The sequence below is a fragment of the Babylonia areolata genome, chromosome 21 (assembly GCF_041734735.1).
Source record: "Babylonia areolata isolate BAREFJ2019XMU chromosome 21, ASM4173473v1, whole genome shotgun sequence".
NCBI classification, from domain to species: Eukaryota; Metazoa; Mollusca; class Gastropoda; order Neogastropoda; family Buccinidae; genus Babylonia; species Babylonia areolata.
The window spans coordinates 41,983,448-42,003,248 of NC_134896.1; the positions used below are offsets into that span (position 1 = coordinate 41,983,448).

Here is a 19,801-nt window from a genome sequence, read left to right on the forward strand (position 1 = left end):
GTGTTGCTCAGTCTATTGTATTTGGAAAAGCCCACAGAGACTCTGTTCCGTTTTGAAGAAATTTGCACAATGTTGGTTTGGAAATGATGCCGATATTTGTTTGATTTGCAAAGCATCTTGCTCTACCTTTCATGTTAGACTTACGGCCGCTCCCTCTCTCTGCTTTTATTTCTTTGAGGCGATCGATGGTGTGATGGCCTTGTACCTGTTCTTTTTGATATTCTTTGACTTTTCTGAGGATTTCCGATTTTCCTAGATGTAGGCCGCTCGTTGGTGTTGCGTTACCAGCAAGTCTGTCAGCTCGCTCATTTCCCTTAACTCCTGCATGTCCCGGGCAGTATGATCATGTGACAATGATTTTGTGATAAATAAACTGCAATGAGGATGTTATCTGTTCTCATTAACTGGAGTCCAACTTTTTTGTGTTAAAACAGATCAGAAGATGGCATTGTATTAGATGAAACAACAGTTATGTGTAGTCAATTGCTGAAACCACTTTCAGCTATACTGAGACTGGTGGTTATATGGCAACAATGGACATTGCACGGACAGTTTTCAGTTTGTTTCCACAGTTCTAGAGCATGTAGAAGCAGTCTGTTGTGATTCCTATGCTGACCTGTATGTTTCATAACGCTGACGCCTCTTGAGCCTCTTACCTGCGTTTTATGTTGGAACAGAGCCTGGATTCCACCTCAAACAACAGAAAGAAACTGGTGAGTCATCATGACACTCACAACATTCTGGGTGTGCGTGAAATTTGAACTTGTTGGCATGGGAGCCACCTGTGGATAAAGACAAAGGCCTGCTTTGTTGTGGAATCACACACGCTTGCATACACACACTTGCAGACACGCGCGCACACACACACTCGGTCACACACACACTAAAAACACTTACAATGCAACTGATTTAGAAAGTGGGGCTGGAGGGGACTGGGGGGTGTAGGAGGCTAGGTAGTGCATAATTTTGGTCAACATCGGAAATTATATGCTTTTACCACATTTTTGAAGAGATAATTATACTGCTGTAAGAGAATGTGCATACACTTGCTTGCTTGCATGTTCTGTGTGTGGTTGTTGGTATTCACACCTGTCTATGTGCGTGCATTCGTGTTTGCAGGTGAGACAGTTGAGTGTGGGTCGTCCCTGTCATGTGGAGATTGCCATTCCTAACTACGCCCTGCATGGAGCCGGCCGTGACACTCATTATGAGTATGAGGTCAAGGTCAGTCTAACAGAAATATGCAGAACAAATGTTCGACATGCAAAGTGAGCAGAAATGGTTGTTCATGAGAGTATCAACCTGAGCATTGTCTTGATTGCTCTTGGCCTCAGAATGAATAATGGCTGAAGTGCTCAGTGCTGAAGGGAGCAAATTATGTTGATTGGCTGAGCCAGAGGTAGGCCTGAGGATCCATCTTAGTACTGAGTTTGCCATAAACATTGGCCAACAGAGCAAAGCAGCTTGCTATTGCACGTACCGGTTTGACACTGTAAGTGTGCTAGCCAATGAGGGAGGATGTGAAGGAACTCTTATCAGTAAACAGTTGTGAGAGTACCCAGTATATGTTAAAATGATAATTGTAGTTGAATACATAAATATTAGTAGAAATGTATATTTTATCAGCAAACAATTGTGAGAGTACCCAGTATATGTTAAAATGATAATTGTGGTTGAATACATAAATATTAGTAGAAATATATATTTACTATACTGTCATGCAGATAGTTCTAAACAAAGTGTTATCATGGATTATGGAGTGAAGGAATAAGATGGATAGCACATTTCCATATTAAATAAATCACTCTCTCAAAATATAAAACTGTTAAAACTGTAAAGACATAACATCATACAAACACACAGGCACGCTTGTAGCATATGCTGACAGTTATGCCTATGCTGCGAATATCTATGAGCTCAAGATTTACATTGTTTCCAGAGTTAGGCCAAATTCTTCCACAACTGGAACTATTTTGGATCAGAAGATGCCTTTCTGGAATACATACACACTCAGTCTTCACACCTCTCTACCCCTGCCAATCATTCTCCTGTCTTCTGTAACATTCGGAACCACTGCAGTTTATTAGGAATGTTGAACAACACAAGTCGATCTGCCAGCAAAGAAATAAGGAATGTCCTGACTAGAAATATAGTCGTCTTCATTTTTGAAGGCTCTGTCAGCCACTTTGTACAGCCTACCCCCAGTCTCACCACCACTGGACAGGCCCAGTCCTTGCCTGTCCCACAGCAGAAAAACCTGAAGCACTTGCAGAGAAAGAAGTTTAGGAAGAATGAATGATTGAAAGTGGGAGAAGGAGCAGAAGTATTTCTATGTGTGAATACTTGGATCCTCAAGCACAAAACTACAGGACACCATCATAACAGTGAGCAAACCACAGATGCAGACATGTTGTTATATAGGCGTCATACACACATGTGCCCCATCACTCTCTTGCACACTCACACAAGTAAGCATGCGTGCATACTTAACAGTCAAGAAATAGAGCATGCAGAAGGAACGAGAAAATTTCTGGGGAAATTCTGTGCAGTATAAAGGGTGAATGACTTGTTCACAGACACTGTAAATCTGTGGAGTCTATATCATGTTACCTGGTGTTCCGCATGAGTGCCATGGTTTGATTTTCTTCTCTTCTTCGTTCGTGGGCTGCAACTCCCACGTTCACTCGTATGCACACGAGTGGGCTTTTACGTGTATGACCGTTTTTACCCCGCCTTGTAGGCAGCCATACTCTGCTTTCGGGGGCCATGGTTTGATTAACTTAACTGTTGTGTTGCAGGTGAAGATAGGGGACGAAATGTGGAGTGTGTTTCGCCGCTACAGCAAGTTCCGTGAGCTGCACCAGACCATGAGGAAGAAGTACCCCAATGTGAGCATGCTGTGTGTCAGAGAAAAGTGGTCCTGCTCTGCTTTCATGTTCAGTCCTTGGGCAAATTCAGTCTGGCTGATAGGCCCTGAACAGTGCTATTTCAGATACTGTTGTGTTTTGTGCATGCTTCGTTTTGTTTGTTTTGTTTCAGTAAATGGAAATAAGGCCAATTAAAAAACACCATTATAATACTAAGAAACAACAATTGCAAAAAAACAACAACCAACAATTGCAAAAAACAACAACAACAAAGTATATATTTATGTAGTGCATGATAGTTCTTAGGGTGCAGTTCTAATATCTTGCCATGTTTGTACTCTGAAGTTAGGTTGTTAGCTGCAGTGGTGTGTCCTTTCCAGTATCAAATCAAATCTGAAAACATAAAAGACTTACAGGAGAATGGCATGGTGTAAATGACTGGCAGTGACTTAAATGAAATGATGGATGGAGAAAACATTGTTCACAGCGTAAATCACAGGGAATATTACATTGTTCACCGAATGTTTAGCAGATTTATAGATGGTAGTGTAAATTAGCATTGTTTGCCAAGTAAATTCTGGATAAATTGATAATTTGTAGTAACTTTGTTCACCAAGAAAAGTTCTGGATAAATTGATCATTGGCAGTGACATTGTTCACTAAATAAACTCAGGATGAATTGATAATTTGCAGTAACTATGTTCACCAAGTAAATTTTGGATAAATTGGTAATTCATAGTAACATTGTCCACTAAATAGATTCTGGATAATTTCATAATTTGCAGTAACTATGTTTACCAAGTAAATTGTGGATTAATTGATAATTTACTGAAACTTTGTTTTTCAAGTAAATTCTGCTGTATTTTGCTCAAATTTCAGACAGTCATTAATGGTGTTTGATATTCTGCTGTAATTGGATCAGCTGCTCTCAGGTAACAATTGTTCATTGATGCGTTATGATTCCGTTATAATTTGATCAACGCATGTCAGCCGTTTTCAGACAATGTTTAACCAGTTGTACTTTGTAATTCTGCTGTAATTGGATCAGGTGTTGCAGAGTAATAATTGATCTTTGATGCGTTAGGATTCCGTTATAATTTGATTAACTGTTGTCAGGTGATAACAAATCAATGGTGCTTTATAATTCTGCTGTAATTTAGTCAGCTGCTGTCAGGTAATAATCAGTGGTGCCTTGGTCCAGGTGTTGTAAGATGATGATCAGTGTGTGGTGCTTCTCTGTCAGGTGGACATCTTGGTGTTTCCCCCACGCAAACTGTTCCACAAGTCGGAGAGAGTGGCAGCAGAAAGACGTGTGTTGCTGGAGGTCAGTCGGAGACTTCACATTGCTCTAAACATTATTACACACCGAATTGGACGTTCATAGAAACAGCCTGGATTACTTTTCACATTAGGAAAGAGTATTTTAGCATGCATTGCAAGTGCAAGCTAGGAAGAGTGCTTGCACCACAGTACAGGTAAATATAGCCTCACCCCCATCAAAGTTTTACTTCATTTGAAATGAGGGTGTGTGTGTGTGTGTGTGTGTGTGTGTGTGTGTGTGTGTTAAAGAGAGCAAAAAATAGAGAGAGAAAGTGGTAATTTCCTGCACACACTTTCTGTATCACTGCACAGGTGTGCCTCTCACCACACTATGGTGTATGCGTGTGTGTGTGTGTGTGTGTGTGTGTGTGAGTGTGTTAGGGTGTGTGTGTGTTGGGGTGTGCAGCAGTACCTGGCCAACCTGATAGAGCTGTGTCAGTGTGTCATGTGTGTGTGTGTGTTGGGGTGTGCAGCAGTACCTGGCCAACCTGATAGAGCTGTGTCAGTGTCAGTGTGTGTGTGTTGGGGTGTGCAGCAGTACCTGGCCAACCTGATAGAGCTGTGTCAGTGTCAGTGTGTGTGTGTTGGGGTGTGCAGCAGTACCTGACCAACCTGATAGAGCTGTGTCAGTGTGTCATGTGTGTGTGTGTGTGTTGGGGTATGCAGTAGTACCTGGCCAACCTGATAGAGCTGTGTCAGTGTGTCATGTGTGTGTGTTGGGGTGTGCAGCAGTACCTGACCAACCTGATAGAGCTGTGTCAGTGTGTCATGTGTGTGTGTGTGTGTGTGTGTGTGTTGGGGTGTGCAGCAGTACCTGGCCAACCTGATAGAGCTGTGTCAGTGTGTCATGTGTGTGTATGTTGGGGTGTGCAGCAGTACCTGGCCAACCTGATAGAGCTGTGTCAGTGTGTCATGTGTGTGTATGTTGGGGTGTGCAGCAGTACCTGGCCAACCTGATAGAGCTGTGTCAGTGTGTCATGTGTGTGTGTGTTGTGGTGTGCAGCAGTACCTGGCCGACCTGATAGAGCTGTGTCAGTGTGTCATGTGTGTGTATGTTGGGGTGTGCAGCAGTACCTGGCCAACCTGATAGAGCTGTGTCAGTGTGTCATGTGTGTGTGTGTGTTGGGGTGTGCAGCAGTACCTGGCCAACCTGATAGAGCTGTGTCAGTGGTGTCATGTGTGTGTGTGTTGGGGTGTGCAGCAGTACCTGGCCAACCTGATAGAGCTGTGTCAGCGGTGTCGTGAGTGCCCCTTGCACCCTGACAACAACCCCTTTCTCACCAAGCACATCCTGGCCGACTTTGACCCCTTCTTCAGGAGAGGACTGTTCGAACACACCCGACTCATCACCTCTTGATTACCACACTGCCTAGGTCTCCCCCCACCCCCGACATATCAGGCATGGAGTGGCACCATTGTGCTGTGCCAGTGGACCCTACCTGGTGCAAGGTCTCTTGATGGTCCTCCTGCCTGGGTTACTGCTTCCTGATTACTCGGTGCCAAAGGAGGCACCGCACCTGACTTGTAGCCTTGCGACTGACCCACAGTATTGGTTGTCGTGACTATTTTTGGTGGGTAGTCTCATTACTATGTGGCACAGTTCATATATACATACACTGACATATAGTTTGACAGATACGTACGGCACTGATGGTCCAGAACGTACTTGGGGAATAGTCTGAACTTCGTGGCACAGATCATCACAGACAAATTGTTGGATGGCATGAACAGAGGGCATATTTTACAGTGATGGATTTGGATGGTTTGTCTGGAATGACCTTCCTGACGAGGTGCTGCAGTGAACTGTGTACTGTGTATGATGTGAGGGGATTCCCTGACTGGGTCAGTGTATACACTGCTGTGTTGATGTCACCTTGCATTCTACACCGTGTAGTTTGTCAGGTTTTTGTGTTTTTGTTTATTTTTTCTGTTTAGCTGGTGTTTTTTTAAAACTGACTGAGACATGGTTACAAGACAACAGCAAGAGTACAAGACAGCATCAGTTGTTTGGAGAGAGATTGTACAAAATGTTTTAACGCCTGCGTTGATACGGTGACAATACACTTTATCATTTTTAAAATTTTATTTTCAGTAACTGTTGGAATATGCTGAATATTATCAGACACACTGTGCCTCAGCTTTTGCTTACTGTTTGCTGTTCTTCCTGTTCCTCACAGATACCACATTTGTCCTTCAACAGTTTTGTATAAAACTGAATGCAGAAGTATGCCAATGTTATATGGGCCCGATTTTGTTTTGTTGTTTTATTGTGTATAGTAGATGCAAGAGATTCTGTGTCATGTAAAGAAGACAAACATCTGTGTTCCTTAAACAATACAGCTGAAACACTGTAAAAAAACAACAACAACAGTTTAACTCGACCATGACAGTAGATACTTTCTTGATAAAAAAAAGAAAAGTACCTGCATTTATTTATCTGTGTTTTAAACTTCAGTTGTCATTGTTATTTTGAAGAAGACTATTTGGACACAGTTTTAAGCCAAACATGAGCTGTATGGTGGGTTCAAAGTGCATAGAAGGCGGCCATGTTGTGGCACCTCATGATGAAGTTCGTGTTGATCAACTCTGCCATGCTGTTGACCATTCCTTTCATGTGTTTTTTCAGAGACTGCTTTGGTCTGTAGAACAGAACAGTGTTGATTGAAAACATTGCATTTGTTTTGTTTGGAAATGGGTTGTGCAAAACATGTTCTGCTCTCTTTGTTTTATTTGTTTGTTTGTTGATGTTTGTTTTTTTCTTTTGGTTGCTTTTCGATGGTCTTCTGAACGTTTTCTTTTTTATTCAGGTTTTTGTTGTTTGGGCTGGTTTCCAGTTGTTTGGGCTGGTTTCCAGTTGTTTTTATTTGTTTTTGTTTGTTTTTGTTTGTTCATTTCTTACTGATTTTCCACTCTTTGTCTGTCTGTCTGTCTCTCTCTATATGCACACACTTATGTTAATTATTATACTACTAGCCTTACATGTTGTTTGTAAATGTATTTTACTGTCTTGCAATATGGAAAAGCCTGCTATAATCATGTTTTTCTTTTTGTCATTTTTACAACTGCACTTTTTGCTGTTCTAGTCGGGTAAATAGCTTTATTTTGTGGTTGGAGCAGTATTTCATTGCTACAGTATGCCGATATTTTTGTAAACAGTGTGGTTGCAGATCTCTTTTTCATTTAGGTAGTTTCCATATTATGTGGCTGACCCATTTCATTTCAAAACCATATTTGTCCTGCTTTGGTGGCAGATTCCTTGCCAACTTTTTTTAATCTTATTTTTGCTTCTTTTTTTTTTCCTACCTTTTTTTTTCTTGACATCGCTTGCAGATGAATTATTGTCCAACTTGAAGAAACAAGTATTTTGTCGGATGCAGGTAGTTGAATGCCCTGTATCTGCTTGCAATAATGGAAGTGGGACTACACTGACCAGGGTGTATGATAGATTGACGTTGACATGTGCCACTATGTATAATAGCTACATTGATTGATACTAGTGTGTATGATAGACTGCAATGTTGACAGGTGCCAGTGTTTATGATAGATAATAACATTGACAGGTAGCAGTGTGTGTGGCAGATTATTCCATTGACAGGTACCAGTGTGTATGGCAGATTGTTATGTTGACCAGTGTGTATAGTATGACAGATCACAACATTGACCAGTGTGTTAAATGGATTTCAAGGCTGATCATGTGTATAGTAGTTGATGACATTGACAGGTGGCAGTGAGACTACAACATTGACAGGTACCAGTGTATATGATTCACTACAACATTGACAGGTACCAGTGTGTATGATTCACTACAACATTGACAGGTACCAGTGTATATGATTCACTACAACATTGACAGGTACAAGTGTGTATGATTCACTACAGCATTGACAGGTACCAGTGTATATGATTCACTACAACATTGACAGGTACCAGTGTGTATGATTCACTACAACATTGACAGGTACAAGTGTGTATGATTCACTACAACATTGACAGGTACCAGTGTATATGATTCACTACAGCATTGAGAGGTACCAGTGTGTATGATTCACTGCAACATTGACAGGTACCAGTGTGTATGATTCACTACAACATTGACAGGTACCAATGTTGTCTGGTACCAGTGTGTATGATTCACTACAACATCGACAGGTACCAATGTTGTCAGGTACCAGTGTGTATGATTCACTACAACATTGACAGGTACCAGTGTATATGATTCACTACAACATTGACAGGTACCAGTGTATATGATTCACTACAACATTGACAGGTACAAGTGTGTATGATTCACTACAGCATTGAGAGGTACCAGTGTGTATGATTCACTGCAACATTGACAGGTACCAGTGTGTATGATTCACAGCCACATTACCAATGTGTATGATTCACTACAACATCGCCAGGTACCAGTGTGTATGATTCACTGCAACATTGACAGGTACCAGTGTGTATGATTCACAGCCACATTACCAATGTGTATGATTCACTACAACATCGCCAGGTACCAGTGTGTATGATAGATTATAGCACTGACATGCGCCAGTTTGTATGCAGGCTGAGTTAATCAGTGGACGAGACAAGGAAATGTTGCCTAAAGAATGAAAACTGTATGTCACATATCATGCACACACAGGACATGATACAGGATACAGCACTGAAAACAAGATTAAAGATTGAGTATAATTAACCTTTGACCCCATTTGGGGCATGGAGGATGTCAGAAAACAGCATAATCAGGAACACAACTAGATTTACCATAACCTTTGCATCAGTTCAGGAAAATAAGGGTTAACATTCTTTCATCTTCATGACAGTGTCCAATGCAACACTTGTCATCCTCAGTTTGCTGATTCTCTGTCACCTTCACACACACAGCTGCTACTGAATGGAACAGAAGTTGTTCATATCAGAAATCAGCTACTTCATTATTGCCTTTTTTCATGGTTGGGGGGTCGGGTTTGGGGGAGGGGCTTTGTGGCCTGGCATTTGGAATGCATCGTTGTGTGTTTCTCCATTGAGATGCCAGAGTTTTCAGGCCTTCTGTGCTGTAGTTTAAATAGGGGAAGTTGAAGTTGTGCTTCCTCCTTGTTGCCAACCACACATGCCGTGCCAGGATAAGGTAAGATCAGTTCACGGGTGTGGACATGAACTGAGCAGAGAGCTTGCTCCATTTCTACAAGGGTGTTTGATGACTGACTTCTTTTTTCTTTAAAAAAAGAAGAAAAAAGATTGCCACAATAAGTGTAATGATTTTGCTTACAAAGTTTGCCAGAGTCCAGAAGTTTGACATCTTGATTTGATTTTATGATGTTACATCCTGGTGTTTCTGTAATTTTTTAATCTCAGTTAAATACTTATGAGATGGTTTTAGTTTTAGAAATACAGGTGGCTGCATTCTTTCCATGCAACATTTGGTCAGATTCCTTTGGTTACCGGTACATTTCTGAGTGAAGTGTTGTGTACCTGTGAGCCAGAGTCAGCGAAGACGACTTTTGCTTTCGCTATGCATGGTGCCCCTTGATGATGATGACTGGGACACTGTCGTAGGCCCCTGTCTTCACTGTCCTCTGGCTGTGCAGGAAGGACGGAAACCTGCTGCATCCCCTGTGCTGTGGTGTGGGTCTTCAGTGTGGATAGCATCCCTGGCCTGATTCACCAAATACTGTGCTGGAAATGTCCTGTGCTGGAAATGTCAGTTTAGAGATAGCCTTCATACACTGGGGGAAAAAACAGCAACAACAACAACAGCAAAACTATGCATCTGTTGAGCAACATGTAAAATATGTAGTAGTATTTACTGCATACATGCTAGAAGTGAATGTAAAAAAGAGAAAGAATGTTGGTTGTATACAACCTGATGCCCGGTGAATCAAAAACTCCTGCCTGAAAGACCCAACGATGGTGTTATGAGATCCTTTCTCTGCCTGCAGACCCAACGATGGTGTTATGAGATCCTTTCTCTGCCTGCAGACCCAACGATGGTGTTATGAGATCCTTTCTCTGCCTGCAGGCAAGAGGAGAGGGGGAGGTATGGAATGTTCTGACCACAGGAAAAGGGAGTCAAGACCTCACACTGTCATTAGAGAGGGAGAGAGGGTGAGGGAAGAGACGAACATTCCCAGTGTTTCTCTGTGGAAGGAAAGGCAGACAATCAAGGAACAAGACCGTTTCCATTCCACAGAGGGAGAGAGGGAAACAAAAAACTTCCCATGATTTTTAGAGGGCGTGAATGGAAGTGGAATGGAATTGTCATTTATCATCTTCTCAGCTGAATTTAAAGTATTCTGATAGCTGTACTGGAGAAATTATGATAAGTTTATTTTTCCATATTTGCATAAGACTGAAGATTCATAATAGGTGAAAAAATCATGGTGCATTTTACCGCTCAAGTAGGAACCTGAAGTATGAAACAGCTGCAATGAAAAAGTCATAATGTGTCTTTGTTATTGCATGAGTGTTTGAAGCTGTTTTTAATATCAATGGTTAGTCTTCATGATGGAACTGTAAAATGCATAATGTTCTTTACTTGTTTTTTATTTTTTTTATTCATTATTTGCTTTTTTCCTCTTCTTCATATATGGATCCTCTCTTGTCTTTAAATATGTTCCCCAGTATTCATTACATCTGAAATGATTTTTATCAAATTTTGTAGTTCCAGTCTCTCATCCTTGTGACTACTGTTTGATGTGCACTGTCACAGTGAAGGCAGTGTGGGTTCTACCAGGTTACATGTCTACAATTTAGCCTACTGACCACATGCCTACAGTTTAGCCAACTGACCACATGTCTACAATTTAGCCTACTGACCACATGTCTGCAATTTAGCATACTGACCACATGTCTAGCATACTGACCACATGTCTGCAGTTTAGCCTACTGACCACATGTCTGCAATTTAGCATACTGACCACATGTCTGCAATGTAGCCTACTGATCACATGTCTACAATTTAGCCAACTGACCACATGTCTACAGTGTAGCCTACTGACCACATGTCTGCAATTTATCATACTGGCCACATGTCTGCACTTCAGTCAACTGACCACATGTCTACAATTTAGCATACTGACCACATGTTTACAGTGTAGCCTACTGACCACATGTCTACAATTTAGCCTACTGATCACATGTATAGTTTAGCCCACTGACCACATGTCTACAATTTAGAATACTGACCACATGTATACAGTCTAGCCCACTGACCACATGTCTACAATTTAGCATACTGACTACATGTCTACAGTTTAGCCTACTGACCACATGTCTACAGTGTAGCCTACTGACTACATGTCTACAATTTAGAATACTGACCACATGTATACAGTCTAGCCCACTGACCACATGTCTACAATTTAGCATACTGACTACATGTCTACAGTTTAGCCTACTGACTACATGTCTACAGTGTAGCCTACTGACTACATGTCTACAATTTAGCATACTGACCACATGTCTACAGTGTAGCCTACTGACTACATGTCTACAATTTAGCATACTGACCACATGTCTACAGTGTAGCCTACTGACCACATGTCTATAATTTAGCCTACTGACCACATGTCTATAATTTAGCATACTGACCACATGTCTATAATTTAGCATACTGACTACATTTCCCACTTCAGCCCAGCCCTCCAACACACAGTTTGTCTTGAAGGCAGATAGAGAAGCAGTTTAGAGATATATTCTGTGTGAAGGCAGATGGAGAAACAGTTTAGAGATATATTCTGTGTGAAGGCAGATGGAGAAACAGTTTAGAGATATATTCTGTGTGAAGGCAGATGGAGAAACAGTTTGGAGATATATTCTGTGTGAAGGCAGGTGGAGAAACAGTTTGGAGATATATTCTGTGTGAAGGCAGATGGAGAAACAGTTTAGAGATATATTCTGTGTGAAGGCAGATGGAGAAACAGTTTAGAGATATATTCTGTGTGAAGGCAGATGGAGAAACAGTTTGGAGATATATTCTGTGTGAAGGCAGATGGAGAAACAGTTTGGAGATATATTCTGTGTGAAGGCAGATGGAGAAACAGTTTAGAGATATATTCTGTGTGAAGGCAGGTGGAGAAACAGTTTAGAGATATATTCTGTGTGAAGGCAGATGGAGAAACAGTTTAGAGATATATTCTGTGTGAAGGCAGATGGAGAAACAGTTTAGAGATATATTCTGTGTGAAGGCAGATGGAGAAACAGTTTGGAGATATATTTTTGTTCAGCATCAGCAGAATATTGAGTATGGTGCTTTTCATTTATTCAGCTGATAAGATATTTTAGTCAACTGTTGATTTTCAAGAATTTCCCAAATTTTACTGTCTACAAGGCACTTTGGATTATAAGTCCCATCCTCCATAATTTTGAAAATCCAAATGTAATAACACAGAAGTGAGTAGCATATTGTAAGGTGCACATCAATTTTAAGTGACAAAAGACCAAAATAGAAAGAGCAGTAATGATTTGATCACTTTCACTGCCGCTGCATGCCATGTTTACACCTGCAGTCAAAGTCAGTACCTAATTATTGTAACTCTTCACTTGTTGATTGCATCATCTGCTTACTTGTTTACTCTGTCAATCTCCTCTTTCTTGAACCATCGGTGATTGTTGCTACAGAAACCTGCCGTATTTGTGGAGAGACTGTTCTCACTCAGATATCAGCTTCTCCCACAAATGTCGGAGATATGGTTTGAGAAGTGGTTGATGTAATTGCCCTTCATTTTCACCTCCACAAACTTCATTCTTCTGGGTTCAGAGGTCGACTTTGAAGCTATTTGGGTTCACAACAGTGTCTGGACAGATTTTAGTCATGGATTGGGCACTCTGTATTACAGTCTGTCATGTAAAGTTCTTATTTATTCAAATACCTGGCATATCCACAAGGCACTCTGTATTACAGTCTGTCATGTAAAGTTCTTATTTATTCAAATACCTGGCATATCCATAAAGCACTCTGTATTACAGTCTGTCATGTAAAGTTCTTATTTATTCAAATACCTGGCATATCCATAAAGCACTCTGTATTACAGTCTGTCATGTAAAGTTCTTATTTATTCAAATACCTGGCATATCCATAAAGCACTCTGTATTACAGTCTGTCATGTAAAGTTCTTATTTATTCAAATACCTGGCATATCCACAAGGCACTCTGTATTACAGTCTGTCATGTGTTGTTCTCATTTATTTGAATACCTGGCATATCCACTGCTGCCAGCACCAGTGAAGTTTTTCACATGTAGTCAGCTTTGTTACTTCAGTAAACCACTGGTACATCAAATTTCAACTGGGGTGTAAATGCAAAAGATTTGTTTTGTGATGGACTGCACATATGTATAATTCGGCATGAGAATGTGACATTTACAGGTAACAACAACTAACACTTGACTAGTATGTATAATTCAGAATGAGAATCTTATGTTAAGGGGTAACCACCTGCTGACACTAGAGCAGGATGTATAATTCATCATGAGATTCTTCCATCAACAGGTAACCAGCTAACTCTGAGACTGTATGTGTCTGAAACTTTGTTGTTTGGCAGTCACAATAACACAGGTGCACCACTTGTCACTGATGTTCGGTCGGTTGTTTTTCCTGCAGTTTCTACAGCTTGGTTGTTTTGCTTGATCTCAGTGCTGGACTCTACTTGTTCTCTCCTCTGCATAATGTTTGTTGATTCCTGTTTTGTCAAACATCTGCCTTTGATGTGCCTCCAGCAGTAATGTTAATACCTGTGTAGAGGAATTACCTCTGGATTTAAAGGTGTGTACAGGATAATCAGGTCTGCTGACTGTGCCCACTGAACAGGCAGAACAGACCAGACTCATTTTCAGAAAATTTCCCTTTCCTAAGTTGATGAGAGTTCTTAAATCTGCTAAAACCTTGCAAGTTGATTTGATTGTAGTTTCTGGTAAAGTAAGATTTTCCCCTTTCCTTTACAAAATGTCAATACATTTTTGGGTTTTTTTGTTTTGTTTTTTGGTTTGGTCAGTATAAATTTCCTATTAGTCCAAATGTGAACAATAATTCAATATGTTATGTATGTGTTTTGTTTAACACAATGCTGGCATATAACCACATTCCTTGATATTGTGTGCATGCGTGCGTACCTATTGTGCCTGTTTAGTGCGGGGGGTGTTGATTTAGCTAAACATGGCCATGGAGTTATCCTTGGCTGTGTGGGAGTGGATCATGATCATGCTTCATGATTGATGTGGCCCAGTGAGAAATGACCGATGGACAGATCAGAATGGCATTGGGATTTGGTCATCCCATCCCTTCACTACCCCCCCGCCCCCCAAACCCCCTTCTGCCTTTTCTCTCTTCATGAACAGCTCAGTTCATCTGGACCTTGGACGTTTCTGGAATAAACTGAAACAGTTGGTCAGTTACAGTACATCCAGGACCAGAAGAAACATGTTTTCGCTCACAGTTTGCTCACTTCCTTCTTTGGCTCTTGCTTCTTTTGCTCATTTCTCTCCGTTGTTTCTGTACACAGTGGTGATGCTTTCACACTAAACCCTTGTCTGGATCAGCATGTTACACAGTTTAAGTGGCGGTCGTCTGCACAGTTCGTTGTAATTTTAGTTTTGGTCAGATGAGAGGGGTTTTTGTTTTGTTTGTTTTCTTTTTATTCTATAATACTGTACTGTGGTTAGCTGGAGTCACAGGAACATGAGATTGTTGGTCTGCCATGACCCCCACCCCATTCTGCAGGTGCTTTTGCTGTATTTTCAGTGCTTTGTACCATTGGTTTTGCTCACTTTTACCCTCTTTCACGGGCCAGTTTTGTGAGATGTTCAAGTGATATATATTTTTTACCTTTTCCATTTTGTATTCCAGTTCATAATTTGTAAAATCTTGTGCGCTTTAGTTTTTCTCATTTGTGTATGTGGAGACATGGAGGGCTAGTTGAAGGGTGTCGCTGTTTTTTTCACCATTCAGGTTGTGGTCTGAATACGTCTGTTGTCTCCAGCTGGCAGACCATGGTTGTAATGGTGTTGACTTTGGATTTTGGTTTGTCTTCATTTCGGTGTTGTGAATATTTTCAGAGTAACACACACACACACACACACACAGACTGACTATCAGGTGTATATTTTTACTTGTTTCTTTAAGTTGTTCTACTTGGAATGTAAGGAAAATGCTTTTGCTTCTTATTTACTTGATAGGAACTTGAAGAGGCTGCTTCCCTGAACATGTATACCGGTACATTAAATTATGATGGTTGCAGGAGTACTATATTTTGTAGCATTTTCACTGTTTCAAACATACCATACCACCCTCTTTCAACTCCTTTTCATTTGGTGCTATATAATATCTCTACCAGTTATAAATGTTGACATAGATTGATAGTTCTTTTTCCTTCCTCCCTAACATTGTTCAGCAGCAGATACTGATTTGAAAATTAACAGCTTTCATTTGTGTGTGTGTGTGTGTGTGTGTGTGTGTGTGTGTGTGTGTGTGTGTTCTTTAGGGCATTTGATGGAGCATTCAGCAGTTTTCAGTTGTTCTGTTGCAGCATATGTTGATAGAAAAAATCAACATCTTCAAGTGTTTGTTTATTTATTTATATATAGCTTGCATGCCAGTGGAAAATTCAACACCTTTCTTTTTCTGTATCTTTACATAGTTGGTGGCGGAACATTCAACAGCTTCCAGCATTTTCATGACAACATATGGTGGCAGAGAGTTCTGAAAGTGTCCCATTTCTGGAGTTTATTTGTGACACACATGACAGAAAAAACTATCCACTTTTGGTACTTTTATTGCAAGGCACATTGGAAAAAAACTTTCATCACAGTGGTTTGAAATTGTGGTCTGCTGTCCTTTAAGACTTTGAAGAAAAGCAATCATGAATAGGAGCAGGAAGAAGAGGTGAGTAGGTTTTTGTGATGTAGATAGGTAGTGTGTGTAATATTGTGAGAGTGGAAGAGGGCATGACACGTTAAAATCCACCAGATTCAGTATTTAGGCTGAAATGGTTTTCTTTTCTTTTTGCTGAAGAAAGTGAATTGTATTGAAACATTGGTAATTTCCAAATGGTATTTGTATATATTGAAAAAAACCACAACTCTTGGTTTTGAGTTTGATTTCTTTCAGATGATTTGTAGTCTGTATCTTTTTCTTGTTTTTTTTATTTGTCAAGATGATCTGACAATTGTCTTTTGTGTGAAATTCAGATATTGAAAAATGTTTATGTCATACAGAATTGTGTATTGTCACAGATCAGTTGGTGGGTTTGTGTTGTTGAGTTGCTTGAAATAGTTTATTCCAACTTAAAATCATTTCCAGTAGAAGCGTGCGTTGAAAGATTTCTTTCACTAGATCAGTGGTAGAATAGCTGTTAAAACATGGTGCCAGTGCTATAATGGAGAGGTTATACTCTGTAAAATTTATGCTTTTGTGCACATTCCATAGATACAGACTATATTCATTTTTTGGTTTGTGTTGATTAAATTCATGCCTGATCATGTCTGTTGAAAACTTCTGATGAGGTTTTCTCAAATCATGTATCTAGTTTATTTATCAGTAAACTAACCAGATAATAACTGTCTTTTTCAGATGGGATGATTTTTTAAAAGTGGTGGTATCCTTTGTATGGTGCATGTGCATTTGTTGTATCAGGAGATTGCAGTTTGTTCAATGATCCTGTGGTGAGAGAGGGCTGTACAGTATATCCATTATGTTTTTTTTCGTGCTTTCTTGACAAAACATCACAGAAGTGTGTTCAGTAAAGGCAGAAAAGTGCTCATTCTAACGTTTTCATGGCGATTATTTACCTTGTTGGAATCCGAGCAGTGTGTTTGAGCCTCTGAAGTTCTGGATAAGCAAGAGTGAATGGATAGTGACATTTTTATGGGCATTGAATATCCAGACCGTGAAAAGAAATACTGTCTGCAATAACATCTCAGTTGGTTGACAGTATATACTGCCTTGTTAGATTTCAGGCAGTCAATCTCAGGAGTCACAATATATATATATAGATATATATATATAGATATACAGATAGATAGATAAAGAGAGACCAAGAGAGGAAGAGGAGGAGAGGGGTTATGTAGCCTGGCACTGTCAGTTTAGGTTGTTTGATATTTCAGTCATTTTCTTGCATGAAAAAAGCAAATGTGGCTGATTCTTATACAGGATTGACAGAAACTGTCACTATTAGTAGCAGTAGCAGTGATGCAGTTTTAATACTGGTAGTTGTTATTGGTAGTCAAAATAGGTGTGCACAATAATGCAAGCTGGATTCAGTCCTGAGGAAGATATTGTTTCAGTTCTAGGAATATAAACTGGAATCAGGTGAAGCTTATAAAAAAAAAAAGGTATCTGGTGTACATACTGACAAGACTCCACTATAAGTGTAGTCGTTAACAACTAGTGCAAAAAAGGGACCTAGTAAAATAGTATGCATACTGGCAACAATTAAAAAAAAAGTTTTATTTAGTGATTACTGTCTGGTGCAGTTTAAAATTTTTTAAATTTTTATTTGATTAACACTTGATTTAGTATTTTACAGTCATGGAGTTTACTGTTCAGACAATGGCTCTTTGTGTAATTATACTGAAATATAATTGTAATTGCAAACTGAAAGCATCTTGTCATAGAAAAAATAAAGTACTGGTAAGGTAAGCTTTTGATGGACAGTTATGATTTACTATCCTTTCTAAAAAAAAAAAAAGAAAAAAAAAGAAGAAGCAAAATGGAGTTATCAGACAGTCTTAACTGACAACATGACGTTCTGAAGAGCAGTGATGCAGGGGAAAAGTCAATGTCGCCAATGTTTGCAGTCAGTCAAATATGTGCTACCATGGTGCAATCATTTTATACACAGTTCTTATTAATTCACTGTGAAAAATTCCCATGATAAAAGGTTAATATAGGTAATGTACTACATAAAGTGTTACAATATGTATACATCATTTATATCTTAACTTGCTTCATTTATTTTACATTATATTTAGATGTATCAAAGAATACAGTCTATGCTGAACTGATATTCACAATAATAAAATTGGGAAGTATGCTCCTGATATTGATGAAGGCATCATTTCCAAACATTCCCATGACATGACATTCACTGGTACATGTTTATCAGTATATGCATTAGAATACTGTGCATAGATTTTGTAGTGATACACACACAATAAAAAAACAACAACATTTTTTATTAAAGTATTACTGTGTTCAAATTCAGTTATGTCATGCTGATCTGGTGTACTTGTCTCCCTTCTCCTTTCTGCCATTGTCAACCATGTTCTCATGTGTTCATGTTCAGCTTAAAAAAAATCACTTTACAAACAGTTGACGCTACAGAAATAATAACTGATAATGCGTCAAGTACTCAATGATGAATGGTAAACAGGAGAAAATGTATTTCAGCTCAGAAGAATATATCAGTAGCTGTTTTTATACCCAGGTTTGGCCTACAATAATACTCAGCAACATGTGTAATCTAATGATAATGGGTTTTGTAATTTTGCAAGCAGCAGTGGAAAAATATTGGTGGTTTGAAAATAGGTTGTTGCATTGATAATACATCTCTTTTGCCCATTTCATATCATTGTGTTTGTTTCTCTTTGTTTTGGCAACAGGTAATAATTTAGGCTATATTATTCATATCATGTGGATATTCTTTTGTGTCCATTTTGAATGGTATAAACGGTAGCATTATTTTCAGATGACAATGCAGGCATGGAGCTTGGACTGGTTTTTGAAAAGTGCCTGCAAAATCACTTGAGGTGGCTTTTGCTATGAAGCACTATTGATAATCATTATAAAGACAACAACATAGCCTTTGTGACATCTCTCTCGTTCTCTCTGTGCATCACTCTGTTGTTATTACAGGAAGCTGGTTTCCTGTGCCATTCTTCCTGTCATCACACTCATGCTGTTTTTGTTTTGCCCTTCCTAACAGGACCTGAAGCGAACTAGTAGATTTGCATTGCCTTGTTTAATACTTAAACTGTAATGATTCTTTGGCTGTTTTAAATTGAACCGGTTTGTGAATAAATTAAAGAAATCACAAAACACAGTTCTGTGCACAATGCTTGGTGTCAGTGGTGATTGTGTCTGGATGTGTGAGTGCACTTAAAGTGTGTAAAGCATTAGTGTGTGTTTAGAGTGTGCATCTAAGTTGGTGTTTGTGCATGTGTGTATGTCAGTGGGTGGATGGCAGCACAATTCAGATCTGATATTTCAGTCAGCAGTGTCACAAGTCTGCCATCATCACCAGCTGCATCAAACTGTTCTGATCAATTAACATTTCTGCTGAGATGTCTTTCAGAGATATTCAGATTCTGTACACAGTACAGTCTGTTGGAGACTGTCTTGACCTTGATCTTGACAGGTGTGCATCGCAGAATTCAGTTGACTAGTGTAAATTGCGACTGGCTGTCTTTTCTTATTTTTTGTTATGTCTATCTATCCATCTATCTATCTATATACATTTTGTGGTATTTTTTTGACTTGCGTGTAAACAAAGTGAGTCAGTGTGTGTGTGTGTGTGTGTGTGTGTGTGTTTGTGTGTGTTTATGGTAAATTTTAACTTTGGCATCTTCTCAACTACAAGTGTCATGGGAACAAAACTTGGTATGGTGTCAGAAATGAAAAAGACCTTTGAA

General features: G+C 39.6%; 2 protein-coding genes across 6 annotated transcripts in view; one reads left to right on the forward strand and one right to left on the reverse strand.

Annotated features, from left to right (window-relative positions):
* LOC143296371 (kinesin-like protein KIF16B) overlaps window positions 1-19,212 on the forward strand; it is an 80,601-nt gene extending 61,389 nt beyond the window's left edge. For 3 of the 5 annotated variants that reach the window (XM_076608244.1, XM_076608243.1, XM_076608245.1), the window contains 5 exons: window positions 678-713; window positions 1,120-1,224; window positions 2,799-2,888; window positions 4,111-4,191; window positions 5,389-19,212. In XM_076608244.1, coding sequence (XP_076464359.1) covers window positions 678-713; window positions 1,120-1,224; window positions 2,799-2,888; window positions 4,111-4,191; window positions 5,389-5,544 — 468 coding nt within the window. In that variant the 3' untranslated portion in view covers window positions 5,545-19,212. The remainder of the gene's footprint in view (window positions 1-677; window positions 714-1,119; window positions 1,225-2,798; window positions 2,889-4,110; window positions 4,192-5,388) is intronic. The other 2 variants (XR_013057135.1, XR_013057136.1) reach the window with 2 other exon arrangements.
* Window positions 1-19,801, reverse strand: part of LOC143296525 (thioredoxin domain-containing protein 16-like) — a 390,867-nt gene that overhangs the window by 128,988 nt on the left and 242,078 nt on the right. The window lies entirely within an intron of this gene.